General features: G+C 48.0%; 1 protein-coding gene and 1 long non-coding RNA gene across 4 annotated transcripts in view; one reads left to right on the forward strand and one right to left on the reverse strand.

Moving 5' to 3' along the window:
- The window catches only part of LOC135915278 (rho guanine nucleotide exchange factor 5-like), a 311708-nt gene that overhangs the window by 30504 nt on the left and 261291 nt on the right, over positions 1–19913 (reverse strand). For all 3 annotated transcript variants that reach the window (XM_065448300.1, XM_065448302.1, XM_065448301.1), the window contains exons 7-10: positions 11593–11718; positions 11097–11158; positions 7435–7556; positions 516–557 (exon numbers count right to left, since the gene is read on the reverse strand). In XM_065448300.1, the coding sequence (XP_065304372.1) occupies positions 516–557; positions 7435–7556; positions 11097–11158; positions 11593–11718 (352 nt within the window). The remainder of the gene's footprint in view (positions 1–515; positions 558–7434; positions 7557–11096; positions 11159–11592; positions 11719–19913) is intronic.
- The window catches only part of LOC135915282 (uncharacterized), a 269809-nt gene continuing 254114 nt past the window's right edge, over positions 4219–19913 (forward strand). Inside the window, exon 1 of the long non-coding RNA XR_010568571.2 lies at positions 4219–4842. This is a non-coding gene — a long non-coding RNA (uncharacterized lncRNA). The remainder of the gene's footprint in view (positions 4843–19913) is intronic.

Consider the following 19913-nt stretch of genomic DNA (forward strand, 5'->3'; position numbering starts at 1 on the left):
GGTGATGGTGAAAGCGAAGGGTGCCAAACAGACTTGCAAAATCAGCGTAAAACATAAGGTATTACTTACACTGAAGGTACAGATTTATATTATACAATGTCATTTACTCTACCTTCGAGAAAAGTCCGATTTGGCGCAAGATAACGCGCTCCATTGGGGACAACGAGAACTCGCGAGAAATGGCAGTGAGTGAGGGACAAGAAGGTTACCCCAGTACAGCGGTGCTGCCTGCATTCCATAATGTTTTAGAGCGTAAAAAAAAAAAACAGTAACTGTGCGAAGAACTCAACGACGAACTGAACGACTAGCGCAAGCAAACTTGAAACAGTACTGTTTTGCTGCTCTCGGGTGATTTTGCAATGCTTAAATAAAGCACGAGGCACACGCGGGAATCTCTCAGGGGCGATTCGAGACGCGCGCTGTTCAGCAACGCTCGGCAAACAGAACGTCGTGTTTGTTCTGTACCCCGTGGCCCGTACTTTGTGTTAACAAAGTAAGGAAACAGGAGTTCATACCTTCTGAAACTGCAAGGCACTGGGTTGAGCCGTCGATATCTGCTGCAGTGGTTGAAGGAAAAAAAAAAGGGGGCAGAGAAAGAGAGAGACACGAACGGTGTTAGGCAGAGCAAGATTATTAATTAATTATTTCATTCATTTATTGATACTGTCAGCCTTTCTCAGGCTATTACAGGAGTGGAAAATCTAATAAATTCACATTCTAAACAAGGTACATTTCACAACGACGATATCGACACGAAAGACAAAGGAAAAATCAAACAGTACATAAGAAAACGCATGCAAGTGCTCAGGAACAACTATTACATTGGTGTACTACGGTCCAGGTAAGATTTCAGGCATTCTAGAAAGGCATCGAGGGAGTTAATATTTACAATGGAATCAGGCAGCATGTTCCATTGTTTAATAACACGAGGAAAAAAACTGTACTTAAAACAATCGTTATAAGAACGCGGCACAGGAATGTACATGGAATGGCGATGTCTTGATGTCTTATTAGGGTGTATTGTAAAATATGGTGATGTGTTCCTTTCATTGTATTCCCATTTTGCCTGTAGCACGCGAACTTTGTATAGAAACGCTTGTTGATTAACTGTTGTTTTAAAAATTATAGGACTATGTATCTAACGCCAAATTGTGCCGAAGAAAGTCGGCTATTTTTTTACCTATTCTTGGCAGTAGCAGACTGAAAGACCACGCTGGCTTGATTTGCAGCCAGAAAAAAAAGTTTTCTTTTTTATCCGTTCCACGAGCCAAGATACAATTCTGTTAACATGTCGGAGGATTGAAAAGGAGAGCTCGCGTGCGCCGCAACCACAGTTGAGGCGGCAGTATGGACGTCGACAATTCTGATAAGCAGGAGGAGGCCTGGAATCGACATCGGAACGGGATGACGAGGTAACGAATCGCCCAGGAAACAGACGAACAGCGCGCCGAACGACTGGCTAAACGCCGCAACATAGCCAGGCAATCAGACTAGTCTAGACGTGCAATCAAGATTAACCAAGGCTAACCATGCTATGCCTTAGCTTTCGCTACGTATATCCTGGCACAGCCGAGCTAAGCCATTGCCAATTATCCTTCTTTTAAACAACGGGCTGGTCCGCGCGTAGACCGTGCGTTTCCGTGAACTGTGTTCATTTTCACAAAAACTTCCGGGACCCTGTGCGGTTAGTTCTTTTTTCTGCAATTCTGAAGTGGCAACATCGACAGAGCTGAGCCTAGTGCTGTCACCTAATACGGTCTGATAATGTATGGGGAGTGGATACCTGTAAGTAGAACACGCTACGTTGGCACAGTGGCAACGACCGTCTATATATACAAGGTATCTTACATAACGTTAGCCAAACATAAACAAAAAATATGCGAATGAAAAATATGCCACGTAGCTGGACCAAACCAAGCTAATGTTGTTTGCCGTCGTTTGGAGATACTCAAACTATATTTCTTCCATTCCGCCTAGTTACATAATTAGCCCAAAGCAATTATTAAACTCTGATATTATAATTAAATGAAAAGTGTCAATGAGAAAATTGTAGAGCGTGTGGGCTTCTCACCCGTGCTCTTGGGACGAAGGACCGACAACACAGTAGTGCAAACAATCACAAGGGCATTTATTGCACCTGTCATAGATCAATGCCTGCTAGCCGAGCTGCTATCCACAAAACATGACGATGGGCTCGCGACAAATCCAGGAAGTCCGACTCGCCGCGACCGGATAACGAGCGAATGTGTTCGCCCCATGCTGGACACCAACGCTTGGTCGTTCGCGCGTACGCGGTCACGAGAACGGTGGCGCGTTCGAACGAGCCCTCGCGAGATGGTCTGGCAGAAGCATGGATCGGCGCACGCGCGGAACGTCCGCGCCGCTCGCCGAGAGAGAAGTGGTTCTTGAGGGGAAGGAGAACAGGCTAGCGCTATTTTCTGCAACCCATGCGGGAGCACGGCTCAGCGCCAGCAGGGTGGAGGGGATGGGGTTAAAAGAGAGAGAGGGCAGGAGGGAGAAAGGTAGAGGGTCGTAGAGATGGAAGCGAAGTAGTGGCCGATCAGGAAGTCCGAGGTGGTGGGATGGCCGTTATGCCATCCGTCTTTGTAGAAATGACCTATAGTCCGCCGAGAGCCCCGACGAGTCGACGTACCCGACGACACTTAGGAAGGCTGGTAGCTGATTACGACAGGGGAAGAGGATATCCCGAACAAAAGAGGAAGAGCCTTCTCCTTTCCGCGCCCAAGTGGCGTTAGCAGCGCAACACTCGCGCCATCTCTCGCAGTGAGCTTCAACCAGACCGACTGCCACGGGCATCAGGCCACGCGGCGAAGGCAGATTGCAGGAGACGGGAGCTATGCGGGAAAACAACATATCAGGGGACGTGTGAGAGTCGCGCATCCCCACAAGCGAGATGAAAAGCTCCCGATACAGCTTTCTGTTCCTCAATACGTGCTACACAAGAACAAGCAAAGTGCCTCGAACGGCCAGTCGCGCACGAATTTCGCGTGCATTTGCGGGTTTCTGTCACGCTCGGAAATACACTTTTATGTAGTAAGTGTTGAGCAACAGAAAGCTGTATCGGGAGTTTTCATGTCGGTCGACAATATTCTCATTGACACTTTTCATCGAATTATAATATTTCAGAAGTTGATTAATTGATTAAGACTAATTATGTAGCTATAGACGGAACGAAAAAAAAGAGATACACTTATTTCCAAACGACGGCAAACAACATTACCTCTGTTCTGTCCAGCTATACGTGACATTTGCATATTTTTAAAGTTTGGTTAAGGTTACGTGGGACACTCAGTATACACTCTTAAAATTACACCCCTTGGGGCGTATCCTGCTACACAACAATAATCGTCATCTGTCTTGTCCGCATTTCCTTTAACTCTGCGAGCCCGGTACTTCCAAATCACGAACGGCATGCGCGTTATCAGCATGACAGGGCATTCTCGGCAGGAAAGTAGCGAGTGCAGCGTTTTCAAGAAAAAAAACGCAAGCAAGACAGACGACGATTATTGTTGTGTAGCAAGCTACTACCTAAAGGGTGTACTTACACTGTCGCATCCCTTATGTAATATCTCGCAGTAAAAAAAGATGTTGTAATTCACAAATCGCGAGCAATCGTTCTGTGTTTTTATGAATTCGGTGTTTCATACCACTCACGACTGTGCAGTGCTCAGACTTGTTATTACAGACACTATACGATCCGTGCAGTCCGTTCGTAATCATTTGTACCAGCAGTGAAATATAAAAACGTGCGCAATTCGAAGCATACGTCCACAGCAGGCCATTTTTTCTATCGTAACGAAGGACGGGACGCCCAGAACGGTTTTATTCCGAGGCCTGGTACGCGTGAGCAGAAGTGCTCACATGCGCTGCGTCATCACTGATTTTCCGTGATTCGAAGTTTAGCCACATTGCGCGCTGAAATAACCACCACGTGGCCGCGACTCCTGGCCTTCCTAGGCTTGTGTATGCTATATGATTGGGAATTTTCACCAACGCTGACCCGCGTCGGGCGCTCACGGGAGCACCGTCATCATCCGATCGGCACGCCGGACTACGGAGAGCCTGACTTGTGATGACGCAGCATAATCAGCTCCTGGCTTTGCAGCAGACGAGCTACTCGCTCTGATAGCGGCGGCGGCTTAAGATGACTCAAGCAGCAGACGACGCGCATTTCTTATGGCGACCCACTGCCCGTATGCTGGCGCTTGCAGCTGGATCTGCGCAAGTGAAGTCGGTGACGTGGAAGCAGGCTGAGCAGACTTTTCTGTGCTGAGGTGTACGCTTAGCACGCTTTTTTTTTTCTTTAAGCGAAACGAAGTAGGAGACGTCAACCTTTTTCCCCGGGCGTGCAGATGTCACCGCGCTGGGCGGTTAACGCATTGCGTTCAAAACTTGCAGAAGGCGGACAAATCGCGTGTGTGTTTCGTGAACGGTTCGTCATAACCACAAGGAACTCGAGTCCGCTCCGCCTATTTCCGAGTGACGCCGGTTTGCCGAACGCTTGGTGAGCTGCCTCTGAGACATTGCAAGAGACGCAAATGAGTAGCAGTTGTCAGTTTATATCGCCGAGCTAAACTCGCCTGCAGCTATCACCACGGGCCACTAGAGTGATGCAGCGACCATTTGGCGACCAGCCAGCGTTCTTATAGAAGCCGTCTGCTGGAACACTACACGAGGTTTCGGTATGATTCAACTCCAATTGCAAGACGGGTTGTGATGAGGCCGACCTTCAACACATGCCACGAGACCTCTCCCCCGCTTTCCCCGACCTCCGTAGAAGCAACAGGCTGTGTAAAGACCTCACCTGGACCTATAGCGTTGGTGAGTTGGATCATACTTTGCAAGAGTTGATTAAAACCTGGTACTTATCTGATAAGGATAGTTAGTTACAGCAAAGTGAAAAAGAGTGACGAAAAAAGGCAAAGGGGCGGTGCAGCGTTACAACGCCGATATATCTGTTAATATGATTTACAGCGCATACAAAAGGAAATACGCAGACAAGCGTCGTCATCGTCTGTACCTGTAACGGCGCGAAGGAGGCGTACATACCTAGCAGCTCGGCGAGTCTAGAACTACCGAATTAAAAAAGAAAGAAAGACCTTTACCTGGGTCCCAGCTTATTCAATGAGCAAGAGCTGCGAAACCAATAAACCCTCTTATCCGGCAAGCCCAGAATCGACCAGAATGAAATTTGCATTTAAGAAGCGGAAGTTCTATAGGGACCGTTGGTACCAATTTATTTATTTGTTTAGCTTAATTTATTTATATTCATTTATCTTTCATGAAATATAGGTCCTCGACTGTTTTACAGATATTGCAGATGGTCGAAAGACCAAGAAATTGAAGCATGAAGTTGCCGAGGCTCAGCTCTGTGACTTGGCAACGAAACTATGCATATATCGCAATATTGTATTCCGTATCCGTTAGGACGTTTAGAGCGGACGGAATTTATGCACCATAAGTGGCTCTGAAATACACCAATAATTTGTAATTAGAACGTTTGCAAGTGCTCGAGTAAACGAAATAACAATTTCGCACAAACTGTAAGAGCTAACGTTACACTGCATGCGCGCGCTTAAGATTAATGGTCCGACAAATGCGATTCACATAATTGCGTTCTCTTGTTTCCGGCGCAGAGATCAATGGTATGCATAAGCTTGGCGCAGAAGAGTTATTAAATATTTAAAACTGTTAGATATCTTGCTTCTAACAGTCATTAGAATATAGGTTTTGGCAACCGCAAAAAAAAAATCAAATTCAAATTGCTGGAGCGGTTGCCTGAGGAGAGCGTACACGAATTTTACTGCTCGTTCGAGGGGGGAAACCAGGGAAACCAAGCAAGGCGTGTTTCAATTAAGGTGCCGTATCGAAGGCTTCTCTCTCGCTGGCGCCTGCATTGCGTGTGCCCGTATAGGCAGCGGAGAGAATTCGATGTTTGCGGAACGTCCGATTGGGTTTCGTAAGCGTCATTTTTACCACGCGACGCGCGTTATGAGCCCTTGCAGTGAAGCCCGGGCAACGGTCATACCACCTCCCACGCGTACACTGTACGCAATGGCGTTATACAACAAGTTAATGCGTTTTTCGTTGTCCGCAGCGATCGTTGAGATGACTTCCCAGTTCGACTAAAAGCGAGTGGGTGGGCTCGCCTACGCCCATCTGCGATCGGCATTTTCTGCACTGCGCGTAGTATTTGTGAACACGCTGCTTAATGTTCCTTTTTTTTTTCATCAAGTTGACAATACATACTGCGAGTACATTTGATGCAAGGGTTGCTAATCCCAGCTTAAGCCACGAGATGGCTTGAGCTTAATTAATTGCGCCATCGGTCGGATAACAGATATCGAAGAACATAGTTCATGAAACTCTGCATTTACATAGGAGCATCGTTGGCGCTGCGTACGAAGCAAGCCATTCATTTGGAAGTAATAAAGGATAAATAAGACTAGAAGAAAAGGTTAAAAACAGGCGGGTGCCGTCTGAAGGGATTAATCATGTTTTAAATTGATGAAACTAGCCCAATGAAGTTGGAATGGATTAGCAGACTACGCATCTGGAACACCTAATACGTCATTCTTATCGGCACGTCATGGGTTTTGACAGCGTCTCTTCTGGGTTAATAAATGTTTATCAACAATGATTACGGTGCGTTTGAAGCCGAGTTCGAACTCATCCTGGAACACTTGCTGCATAAGAATGGCCTGCGCAAGTACAGAGTAATGTTATAGGATGTATGACATCCCGCTGGCATCATCAATGCCGTGATCGGAGGCGCGACATTAAAAGAGAAGGAAGGGTTTGACCTTCATGTCTTCCCTGCTAACAATTAGCATTTTTTTTGCCAGAAGAAATGTAAACAGTTTCGCATAATCTCGATGTGTGTTGTGCTGCGAAACGTCCGCAGACGTCACCTGTGCCATGTGGGTCTTCGTCCCGACCTGTCGCCGGATTTGTTCCAACTGGACTGATAGATCATATTGCCGCTCTTTTAATTTAATGCGGAAGACATGGCCTTGCAACTACGTGTAGCAGACTTTTGATGCCTATAAAGGGCCAAGCTCACGTAAAAAAAGGAGAGAGAGAAAAAGAAAATACTATTCTAAACTGCTGTAGCGGGTCTCTTCAATGGAGTTTTGATGCAACAGCATAAAATTAAAACATGACATTAGTGGCGTCTTGTGAAGCGTGTGCAGCGAGTGTAGGTATTGTGCTAGCTTAGCAGAGTAAGCTGATGGGCGAAAGAAAGAAAGAGGAAAGAATAAGAAACGAGAAATCCGAGAGGACGAGCACTCGTCATGTCGTCTTGTACTCGTCACTATTTCGTGCTTGTTTTTTTTCCTCTTTCATGGATAGCATGCTGCTACCCGGCGGCGCCCCTTCTTTCCGTATGCGTCGTCGCCGTGATGCGCTTACCTAAGAGGTTGTTTCTGTGCGTGAGAACTTTGCTGTAGACGAGCAGGTCCCCCGGGCAGATCTGCATCGGCGGGATCACCACGATCGAGCTTCGCCTTCGCGTCTTCTGCGTGTTCTGGTCGCTGCGAGATGGAAGAGAGAGATCGACAACGATATAAGGAACAGCGATTGCGCGCATTTGTCTCGGATACCTTGACAGCGCAGTAGAGGACGTGGACAACGAACTGCTGAATAGCTACGCCCTACTCCGTGGTACGGTTTAAAAGGATATATGCACATCATTTCAAACGCCTCCGCTAACTTCGAAGAACACGATTCGATCGCGTAACGGTGCCTCATTGTTGTTGAAGTGACATAACTGAAAGTAATCCGAGCAACACAGAAGTTCACGAGAAGTTGGAGGCTTGAAGAGATTCAGCGACATGCGATGTCGCTGGAGACAACGCTAAACTATTAAATTAAATTCTTGATTTTTACGTGCCGCAACCACGATATGATCATGAGGCACGCCGCAGCGGAGGACTCCGGATTAATTTTGACCACTCAGTGTTCTTTAACGTGCACCCAATAGACGGTACACGAGTGTTTTTTTTTATTTGGCGTCGAAGTGCGGCCGCCTCGGCTGCGGATCTGATCCCGCGCCCTCGGATTTGGTAGTGCGACACTGCGCCACCACAGCGAGTGAAGACAATCTTTCGACAAGGAGACTGGTCTTCGTCAGGGCAGCAACTGCAAATTTCAAGTAGGGCTATTACTATTTACGCGTTTCTCTAGGCGCTCTGAAGCTTGCGTTGACTGCAGGCCCTCAAACTTGATCTAGTGTTTATTTCGCTAATAGATGCTGACCAGATTATGTTGTGTGCGTTTGTACTGTGTAGGCAGACGAGCAGGTCATCTTTCCCTACTCCATCGTAATCTACAGTAGCATGCTAGGTGAGGGGTCAGGCAAATATATCCAGCATCCATTAAATATTGCATTTTCCTCAGTATAGCGGCTACTATTCTACAAAGTGATTTAAACTTAGAGTCACTGATAGTTGATCATCAATTTCGTGTTCTCATAGTTCATCGTCTCTCTCAATATGTGACCTGAGGTATTTCAGAGGCCAGAGAGAGGGAGAGAGACAAGAAAAGGCAGGGAGGTTAACCAGACGGACGTCCCGTTTGCTATTCTGCAGGTGAGAGCGGGGATAATGGATTAAAAGAAGAAAGGAGTAGGCAAAGAGAGAGACAGTTCGATCGCACTGTAGTATACGCGTATGGTGTCTACAATAAGTGACAAATATGCAAAATTCGGTTAGAATGGCGCGCGTTACATGCCGGGCCGCTTCAGTCGAAACACCAGTCACCAAAGCCCTGATGGGATGCGATGATTTATATCCTCCTGAGACCCGGCTATGGGGGTTTGTCCAATATATTGGACATTCAGAAATGAGACAGTACTCCTGTGACAAGGCTTTCATCCTCATAAAACCACGTTGTCCAACTTATTGGACACCTGCTTGCGCCATCTATGCCGCATTGATGAAAATACTTTGTTCGAATTCCCGCCGAAACAGTTGCACAATGGCGACATTCAGCGGCGCGGCGTTTTTCGGCAATTCCCGGAGAAGCAAGCACAGTTTCTCGTATTTCTACCTGCTTTCAGGGCATATCTTTGATTTTATATTAAAGTTATTACAACAGCGTACGCGCAGAATACGGAATTTAAACTGTTCGCGCGCTTGCTTTATTTTGCACTTCCTTTATTTTCACGTGTCCATTACGTTGGACGCTAGGACTCAACCCGGTTTGTTTTACTGCGCTTTTGTGATGGCCTTGTTATGAACAGCAGATGAGTACTGTTTGCATTTTGTGGCTCGTGGACAAAATCGCGTCTCTTTTTTTCGTTAGGGGACCAGCCTCGCGTGTCTGATGAATTAAGCCGATACTTTTATTTTTTCAATCCATACCTGGGACCCGCAAGGCACCTGTCGCACGTGGTCTCGTGAGGGGAAAACATATCGATATCCCTCTACCAGATATTGTGCGCATGTACAACGTCAACATGGGTGGTGTTGACAAGGCAGACCGAATGAAAAGTTACTACAGGATAAAAGCACGCGTCAACAAGTGGACGATCAGAGTCATCTTTCACCTCTTCGACATTGCCCTCAGCAACTCCTGGGTGCAGTAAACGCGCGACATTCTTTCCCTAAAGAAACAGTGGAAAGAAATAATCAAATATATGCAGTTCTGCCAATCAGTTGCTGAGACTCTCGTGGCTTACTGTAAGAAGAAGGATGAAACGGAGAGTGAGAATGAAGCCGAGTGGCATCCGCCATCAAAGCAGGCTCGACTGTCTCCTCGAGAACCCCAAGAAAAGAGCACTACCCACTGCTCAATGCTGGCACACACTGCTAACGCTGCCCGTTGCAGACTACAGGGCTGCGGCACGAAAACAAAGTTTTTTTGCACCAAATGTCGGCTCTTCTTCTGCTTCACCAAGGACACAAAGGTGTTTTGAAATTGCCCACAGGAAGTGAACACAAGAGCAAAATTTTCGTTGAGCAGAGGAATGCTCCTTTTATGTACTTTATTCACTACTTTGCCTTTCGAGTTATTAAAATATTTTTGCACACGAGTTTGAGCGCAATATCTGCGGTACGTCATTACGTGCGCACTGGGTGAAAAAAGACCGGGTAGCATCTCAGTGTCCAATATATTGGACATTGCGCTGAGCTTAAACTATCAGGGCTGTTGAAAAAATATTTAACACTTTTCCCCTTCTCAACCCTACTGACTTATTCTGGAAGTTTGGGGAAAATCTGTGCACCAAAATACATCCCGGGTCTCAGGAGGATATGCCCGACCAGTAAAGTTTATGTATAACAAAATCGTGCATGAATGGCGGTAGCGAGTCGAGCGAGAGAAAAAGGATCACGGGACTTGTGTGTTATCAAAAGGCACCGTGGAACCGCTACGAACAAGGCGCATTGAGCGGCTAATGATAGCTCCGAAAAAAAAACACGCGACGCGGATCTGAAGAAAATATAAGCTATACAGCTGATTATGGAGTCATGCTACGATACAGCAGTTGAAAGCTTAGAAAACAAACACGAGAGTTATATGCAGACGACACGCCGCATATTTTCGGACACAAAATACTGCACGGACTTTACAGACTGACGAATAATAATAATAATAAAATAAAATAATTAGAAAAACACTTCCAAAAATGCGCCGTACCGCACCCGAATGGATAATTAAGGTAACAGGGTCTCGCAGTTGCGCACAGTAGTCCATCTTTCATTTGTGTTTTACAGTCTGCCACCGAAAGCAGTTCGTGAGACACGCGCGTATTTCAAACCCCGGCGAAATGAACGGTTTAGCGTTCGTTAACAGAAGCTGACGTCAACGGCGCCAACGTGCGGTCGATACGGCGGCGACATTGCGATGCTGTCCTGCTCGATGATTCCTTTTATTCGGTGAACTTTTTCAGAACGTTCTCCTTCTTTCCTTTTTTTCTTCAGGAGTTTGGGCTTGAGGGACTCCGTACAAGACTCATTTAAAGAAGCCGGTGCAAAGAGTAGAGAACGTCTGCAGTGACAGTAGGTTTGTGTTTTGTAGTAATAATCAGGGACCCGTGAAATCACAAGCTGTAGCTCTCATGCGTTACTCACTTCGACACCGATCCCTGCGTGGAAATGTCCTCGCTAGAACTTTCGTAGCCGTCTGTGAGCATCTGGAAAGCAAGCAAATTTTGTTGAAACGAAGTTGTTGGAGTATGATTTAAAATGACCACCAACCCCACCCCCAGACGTAAACGTAAACGTAAAATCAATCAATCAATCAATCAATCAATCAATCAATCAATCAATCAATCAATCAATCAATCAATCAATCAATCAATCAATCAATCAATCAATCAATCAATCAATCAATCAATCAATCAATGTCACTAAATAATCAGTTGTGAAATAATGTGGACCTTGTGCAGGTCCAAGCACGGTGGTACAAAGAAGCATTCAAACACACATGAATAATAGAAATAAAAAATAAAGATACATAAATAAATCATTCTGTAACGTAACAAAACGGATACGAAGGTAATGGTTGATAAAAAGAAAATTGGTTACTCATGATTATCTGAACGTGGCTCGAGTAGCGTGTACACACCTTTGGCGGGACGAGCGCCTGCCTCCTGTGCAGAGCCGAGGCCGGCGGCTCGACGAACTCGTCCTGCTCATCCTCTTCTTCCTCTGGCTTAGACAGCTTCTTGAACACGATGCTGCTCTCCTGCTCCTGCGCGAGAGTGAGGGAGAACGCGTTCGCTCGCTGCCCGCGAGGTCTCGAAAGCTGGCGCCGCGAGAGAGACGCCCCATATTATACAAGCGGAGGCGGGGGCCCGGATTAACTCGAACCCCCTGGCATTCCTTGAAGGCCTACTCACGCGTATGTGCGAGATTGAAGAAACATTACCGCAGGGATCTCGCGGCCATGAAGTTTAGGGAACAGCTGCGGGGTATTTCGATGCACTAAAGTTGTCCATCAAATGTCGGCAATGGCGTCGTCGACACTATCGCGACATCTCGACGCAGAACAAAATTCGATGACGTCGTGTAACCGTAAAGCTAGGCGTGATGAAGTTGCTCGTAATGAAGCAAACGAGTCTCTCGCGTGCGTTCGTTCTTCTTACTTTTGCTTTTCTGCCTGAGCTCGCGTGTGGGCGCGAGTCAGTGTATCATGACGTTGCGACCCATACACGGCCTGTGTATACTGAAACCGAAGGTGAACCGTGGAACCAAATATTACCGCAAATTATTTAGGGAGCTGTGATGTTTGCCAGTTTTTTACGCATTATATGGTGTAGCGCGCTTGCACCTTCGTTCAGCGCAACGAAATGGCAAAACGAGAGAACCTGTATCTGAGTGTACAAGCGTTGTTGCATATTGTGCCCATCGCAATGCGGCGGCCCCTGCCGGGAATCGACCCCGTGACCTCGTGCTCCTGGGATAGGTAGACAATGAATATTTAAAAAAAAATTCTCATGGTCGAGAGAGAGAGAGAGAGAGAGAGAGAAACGAGATGGAAACTGCAGGGAGGTTAGCCAGAAGAGAGAGAAAGAGATCGAGGTTTGTTACCCCGCACTGACGGAGGAGTTATGTGGGTTAAAATAGTAAATCGGAGAGACCCAAGACGGTGCTCTCATAGCCCGTGTGCTGCTTTTCTACGTTAACCACAGTTAACTTCGAATAGTCGCAAGAAATTCATATTGTTTCTTCTAATTACAAATTTCTTTCAAATAGTTTCAGGAGCCGCGCAAGGGGAGCACTTCTTGCACTTCATGTATATTTTAATAGGTTGGCAAGAGACACGGTTTCCTCTTGACCCTTACGAAGTGAGCACGCTTGAGAGTTAAGAAATGTGCTATAAATTAACACTGCGTTTTATAAGTTGGCCTTGCAGTGCCAGGCTCATTCTTGTAACACTGAACAATCGAGTATATGTTGATTGACGCATATAAATGAAAAAAATAAAAATAAAAGAGGAAACTTATCAGTCGCGAGCTTGACGAAGAACACGACGCCAAAGACTGGAACATGACTAGTTGCAGTGGGAATCAATATGCTTCATATGTGCCCTTGTTTTATTGCTATGGCAATTATATGGGCACTCCAAGCGCATTTCTGCCGTCGCCGTTGCTGTGAGGCTCCGTCAGCTCCGTATAAAGTCCAAGGGCGATAACACCGTCGCCGCGCGCCCTCTGATGTGCGAGTGAAAGCGTGCGAGGGGAGACGACGATCGGCGGCTCAAGCTCGCCCGCGCGAAAGGGACGGAAGCGGAGAGGAAGTGCACCATCTGCCGTGGGGCGCGAGGAACCCAACTTTTGTAGGCATCGGGTTTAAGGGAGAGAGAAAGAGGGGGGGCGGCGACGTTGTACTCCGGCTGCAACTGCGCATGTGGCGGCTGCGCGCGGTCGCGCCGCCGCATCGTGAAAGCGATCTGCGTTGGGGGCAGAGTCCAGGTGCGTCGGCGTGCTGTGTTTTCTCGGCGCTCAATTTGCGTTGAAGGGATAGACAGCACGAATAGCACTTCGCTCGCTGCTGCTGCCGCGTTTTCTCATGCCAGCGTTTTGACAGCGAGTGTCCGCGGTCATCGAGTCCGATGTGTTCATGTTTGCTGTGCGCGCTGACACCATGACTGTTATTTTAGTTAGCAAGCGAGTGTTTACTAGTTTATACGGCCGATAAGAGTGCTGTTTTTAGTTCCTATGGCTGTCTGCTAATTTGCTATCGCAATCGATGCCCCGCCTTTTGAGGGAAATGGCGTTATTCCGGCGAACTCTTTTTGTGTCTTCATGAAATCGCAACGTTCGACATTTTATTTTTTTTTTACGTCCGAAGAGCGCCAAATTATACTTTCGAAAGCAGCTATATATAGAGGCGGCGCACGTGTCCTGTCTCGCGACGTTTCTGCGGCGCAATAGTTTCAGCTATGTGCATTTCATATTCAACGCATGCACGGTGTCTCCTTCGGTAACAATAAGCCTTGAGCGAGTCGCACATGGCAGCCGCTTCGCGAGACTCTCAGGCGGCCCGATATCACAGCGACGTCGCCGTTTTCACGCATGGTCGACCGTTCGTTTATGCGCGTTCAGTGCCCAGAATAGGAGCACGTCTCGGCTCACTCCATCGCTTTGACGGTGCCCTTTCTGAGCCAATTTAAAGGCACGAAGCGCATATAAGGAACGATACGCCGCACGATGGCAATAACAAAAAAATAATAAGAAGAAAGAAACGGAACGAAAGTTGATCCGGAAACAAGTCATCCCCATATAACCCAATGTCGGAGAGCGCGCGCTTCGACGTTATACACGTTGCCATGCGTATGCGCCGATTCGGCCGAGGCAGCGCTGTTCGGAGAATGTTAGTGCGTCGTTCGGCTCGCTGATCTTGCAGCGGATTTCGTTACGCGTCGCCGCCGCCGACGTAGACTCGAGGCGCGCGTCGGCGTTGAGGGTCGCGCAGCCTGGTCGAAGATCGGCTGCGCGGGGTGCTCGGCGTGCCTGTGCTGTCGGTGAATACCGCGCTGTATTGTGGGGTATATATATATGGGGTATTGTTCGCTGTCTCAGCCACTACATAGCTTTACCCGCCGCGGTATAGCCTAGTGGATATGGCGTTGCGCTGCTGAGCACAAGGTCGCGGGTTCGGCCCCACGGCCGCGCCCCGGTGCGGGAGGATTGCGAAGACGCTCGTGTGCCGCGCACGTTAAAGAACCCCAGGTGGCCGAAACTCACCCGGAGTCCCCCACTTCGGCGTGTCTCATAATAATCAGACACTGGTTCCGGCACGTCTTACTCTGCTACTGGGTAAGAGGCAGTGGTTTCGCTTCCCGGCCACGGCTATCGCAAGAACGCCCCTCCACTGGAAGACATACGCTTATGTCCAATGATTACAGGCGATCAAAGTTCACGCGGAGCCTTCAACGATGACATTCACATTGGCCATATAGATACGAAGTTTTGAAAACGCTTCAGCGTACACCACGTGGTACATTAAGAACGTATTTAATCATTGTTTTTTTCATAATAAAGCTTTAGTTACGAGTCTAGAGAAGTGTCGTGCTATTCGTCTTTGTCTGTGCACGTGTGTTCGTGCGCTGATTATTTACGATGCAACCATACCAACTCGCAAAGCTTACCGTTCTACAACTTAATGGAGAGCTTTAGCTTGTCCGGAAAGCCGCCCCGCGGGCGTATCTTAGGCGCTGAAACCTAACCACACCTACCTAATGGTTGAATATGAGCGAGAAGGTCGGATTCACGAAAGCGTCGGCACGTAAGAATGACTCGCGGTTGGGCTTGCTGTCCATGCGCTGGTCAATCGAGATCGCCGACCCGTAAAAATATAAAAGCGCCCTAACATCACGACAGTACATGCGGACGAGGCTCGTGAATCGGGCACCACATCTTCCAGGATGATGCACGCATTGCAGAGCCGGATCTCACGTGTCGCGCGCAGTGGCGAACAATTTCGCTTGTACGCGGGATCGCAAACATGATAGCGGACATGCGAGAACGGCGTGTCCGTACGGCATTGTGATCGCGTAATGCTCTATATATGCGACGGCGTCGCGGTCTCGTCCATCTTCAGAACCGAAGGCGGATATGGATCGCATAAGTGTGGGTCCCTTCTCAGTGGGACGTGCAAATAGCCAATCTGGGCGCACGGAGAAATGCGTTTATTGACTTATTCGTTGCGCTGAGATGACAACGCAAGCAGGCAGAGGTATAATCACAGAGTGGTATAGTACTCAGACCCCGCCGCGTAACGCATAGCGTGGGAACGTGCGTAATCAACGGGGAATAATCATAGCAGCTAACGCGAGTCCCTCTTTCTTTCGTGCAGCTTTATCGTGGTGTACTTGCGACGAGGAAAAAAAGCGCCCGTCTTCGCTGATTGCAGTGCAAACGTAATCTGCTGCGTCTCACGTGGATGTGTGAGCTTGCCTGTAGGCGGGTGTCCCGTTGTGCTCCGACGGCGAGACGAATGCCAGCCGGGGCCGACATGTAGGGACTGCGTAATAAGCTTGACCTTACCGCAGGCAACAGGGCTCTCCATTTTGCATTTGGGGCGCGCTCGTGTGTTTGGTTTGCGAGGCAAAGTGGGTTCCCCCTCGACACAAAAGCGTAGCACGTGTTCCTCTTGCACTCGTAGCACCTCAGAGAGGGCCACTCGTCTTTAGTTCTTGCCCATTTTCTGGCTGAAAATGAGCACCACTGAGCACTTGCCAGTATTCTTTCGTTTGTCGCTTCGAAACTAGCGCTTTCGAAGGGAACGCCATTACTGTTATCTTGAAAGAAATTATTCCAAGCCCTTCCCTCCCGTACACTTTAATCAGCTCTCTCTGCCTGGAACGGCTGTCAGAGCTGAAGGGGTAATGGCGCACATTCCTACACACAAATACGCCCGGCAAGCGGTTTCCTCTTTCGATTCGAGTAACAGGCGGGAAACGAAGCCGATTGCGTATCGATTGTCCGAGCACGCACCCGCACCACTCTGCCGCCATACTCCACTTACTCACTCGCCCGCGCAATCGCACGCTTTCTCGGCGTTCTCCAAACACTGCAGCTTGCTGGCTGCCGTGTATGCTCTTTTAGAGGCTTGTTCCAGCGTTAGCAACGGAAGCTGCTGTTTCTGGCGGCAATCGCCGCTTTGCATTGAAGAAAGAGAGAGACAAAGAAATAGCCTTACGGGGACACCACACCCTTTCTGTACGGTCCAGAAATCTTGCCTGAAGTTAGCGAAAACAAATAACAAATTATCACAAAGCGAGACATGAAAAAAGAAATTAAAAGAAAAAGAGAGAAATAAAACACGAGCTAATGCGGCGAATGCTGCCACTGCTGTGGCATTGGGTATTCGGCGTTCCGGCCGTAGACCCTCCCCTCCCCCCCTCACCCCCGTCTTTTTTTTTTTTTTGCACGCTTTGGAGAATGGGAAACATTAGCTCTCAATAGAATCTGACCGGGACTCCCACGTCGCCCAGAGTATTTTTAGCATGACATTAGCCGGGAGAGCCGTTTGGTGTGCACGAATAAAAGTTTGCTTTGTTCAAGGCTTCGTATTAAGGAAACCAGCGTGAAGAGAAAAAAAGATGTTGAAAATAAAAGGGTATGGTATGATAGAGCATGCCGGGGACACGTTTAGCCTGCCCAATACCAATGCTCCACACTTCTCATCCACTGCAGGTTGTTATAGCATAGGACATGTGAACCGCACGTTTCGTTTGGCTTGTTGGTTCTCAAGAATCCCAAAGACAAGGACGCAAGAAGGCGACAAAGCAGGGCACTATGTCGTCAGGCCTTCCTTCCCGTGTCCTTGTCCGTAAAGGCTAAATGAGCGTTGGAACCACACGCTGGGCAAGGCGGAGAAAGGAGCCAGAGAATGGCAGCTCAGAGAAAAAAGGCAAGCGAGAGAGGCTAGCAAATGCCACGAGCTGGCGCTGCTCCTGTTTGGGACAGCTTCGAACCGACGTCTTATATATACGCCACGCTCTTTTCTTCCTTCCTGCAGCCTTACGTCGCGCAACAGCTGTTAATCAGGGCAAACTAGTTTGCCAAAAGGCCTGCAGAGCCCTTGTCTTCAAGCCTGGCAGGTGCTGACGTAAGCGTGCCACGTCAGCGTCGTGGAACGCTGGACAAGCCGAGTTTGCTTTCATTACTCGGAGCGCCGTCGCGGGATTACTCTCTCGCAGGTGACACCTTCGCGGCAATCATCCTTCGAGGTCTGGAAAAGAAGAAGCGATCAGCGGAAGGCGAATTTTATGTTCTTTTCGTCGTGCGTTGTAGGCGCTGAACGCCTCATATCTATATTGTCACTTGTGGCTTCATTCCCTTGCTTTTTTTTCTATATATTTAGGAATAGCGTCTAAAGAATGCGGTTCTTCCTTGTCATCCGCTTGGTGGCAAGAATACCTGCCCTGTACTTCATCCCGTTAAAACAATGCAGCACTAAATAGTCTCGAGCTAGCGCCAATCCATCGCGAAAGCTACTGCGCAATGCACGATTTTTCTTAGTCCAGAGGTGCTGGTATTAGCAGGGACTGTTTCATACGTGACTGCATCACCAAACGGCGGCCTTGGAGATTGGGCTGTGCGCATGCTGTTTCGGACAGAGCGATTAAATAACCATGCTACATGGATTGTTGAACACACACACACACACACACACGCACGCACACACACACACACACACACACACACACACACACACACACACACACACACACACACACACACACACACACACACACACACGCACACACACATTTATATGGAGAAAGAGATGCAGCGATGGCGTAGAGGTACAGCATCCACCTCGCGTGCATGAGGACCGTTGTTTAAATCCCAGTGCCACGCAATTTTCCACCAAAGCAAAAAAAAAAACGCGTGTTGATAAAATTGCATAAACATGCCTGGAGTGAGGCCTGATCCTGGTGACCAGAACCGGTAACGCACTCCATCACCAGAGCAGGATTGGTCACCCTGGTGCAGTACTAACCTCCTATATGAATAAAGCGGCTGCTAAGAATCTCCGGATCCATACAGGCCGTCATTGGAATCTGAACCTGGCAACGCTTAACTCTAGAACGTTATCTAGTGAAGCGAGTCTAGCAGTGCTAGTGAAGGAATTAGCGGGTATTGAACGGGATATAATAGGGCTCAATGACGTTAGGAGGACAAATGAAACATATACAGTGCTAAAAATCGGGCACGTCCTGTGCTACTGGGGCTTAGCGGACAGACGAAAACTAGGAGTCGGATTCCTGATCAATAAGGATATAGCTGGTGAGATACAGGAATTTTATAGCATTGACGAGAGGGTTGCAGGTCTTGTTGTGAAACCTAATGAGAGGTACAAATTGAAGGTCGCACAGGTCTACGCACCTACATCCAGTCATGATGACCAGGAAGTCAAAAGCTTATATGAAGACGTGGAATCGGCGATGGGCAAGTCAAAACAAAATACACTATACTGCACGGGCGACTTCAATGCCAGGGTAGACAAGAAGCAGGCTGGAGATAAGTCAGTGGGGCAGTATGGCATAGGTTATAGGAATAGCATCGGAGAGTTATTAGTAGAGTTTGCAAAACGCAATAATTTGCGGATAATGAATACCTTCTTCCGCAAGCGGGATAACCGAAAGTGGACGTGAAGGAGCCCGAATGGCGAGACTAGAAATGAAATAGACCTTATACTCTGCGCTAACCCTGGCATCATACAAGATGTGACGTGCTCAGCAAGGTGCGCTGCAGTGACCATAGGATGGTAAGATCTCGAATTAGCCCAGACTTGAGGAGGGAACGGAAGAAACTGCTACATAAGAAGCGGATCAATGAGTTAGCGATAAGAGCGAAAATAAAGGAATTTCGGATTAAGTTACAGAACAGATATTCGGCTTTAACTCAGGAAGAGGACCTTAGTATATATATATATATATATATATATATATATATATATATATATATATATATTATAAAGGAGGTTTATTCGGGTTCGCAGCGACCGCCGGTTCTACGATGCACCGAGCACAGTCCCCGAGCACGACCTTCTGCTGCGCGCTTTATGCTGCCGATGCTGCTGACTGCGCGCACGTTCGGCATCTTCCTTACAATGGCCCCGCGGAAATAAAGGAGCCATCCTGGCGACTTAGTTTTCTGGAAGGACGGTAGAATTGTGGTACGGCTTGAGACGCTGAACGTGAACGACTTCGCGGTTACGACGTCGCCCGTCGGACGGCGGCGTTAGCGGCTCAACCAGGTAATTAACGGTTGATGTTCTCTCGAGAACGCGGTATGGACCGTCGTACTTCGGAAGGAGCTTTGAAGCGAGCCCAGGCGTGCGGTGTGGCACTAACAACCAGACGAGAGCGCCTGGGAGGAAAGTGGGAGTCGAGTTCTGGGCATCGTGAACGGCTTTTTGGCGGTGCTG

This window comes from Dermacentor albipictus, chromosome 5 (assembly GCF_038994185.2).
Source record: "Dermacentor albipictus isolate Rhodes 1998 colony chromosome 5, USDA_Dalb.pri_finalv2, whole genome shotgun sequence".
NCBI classification, from domain to species: Eukaryota; Metazoa; Arthropoda; class Arachnida; order Ixodida; family Ixodidae; genus Dermacentor; species Dermacentor albipictus.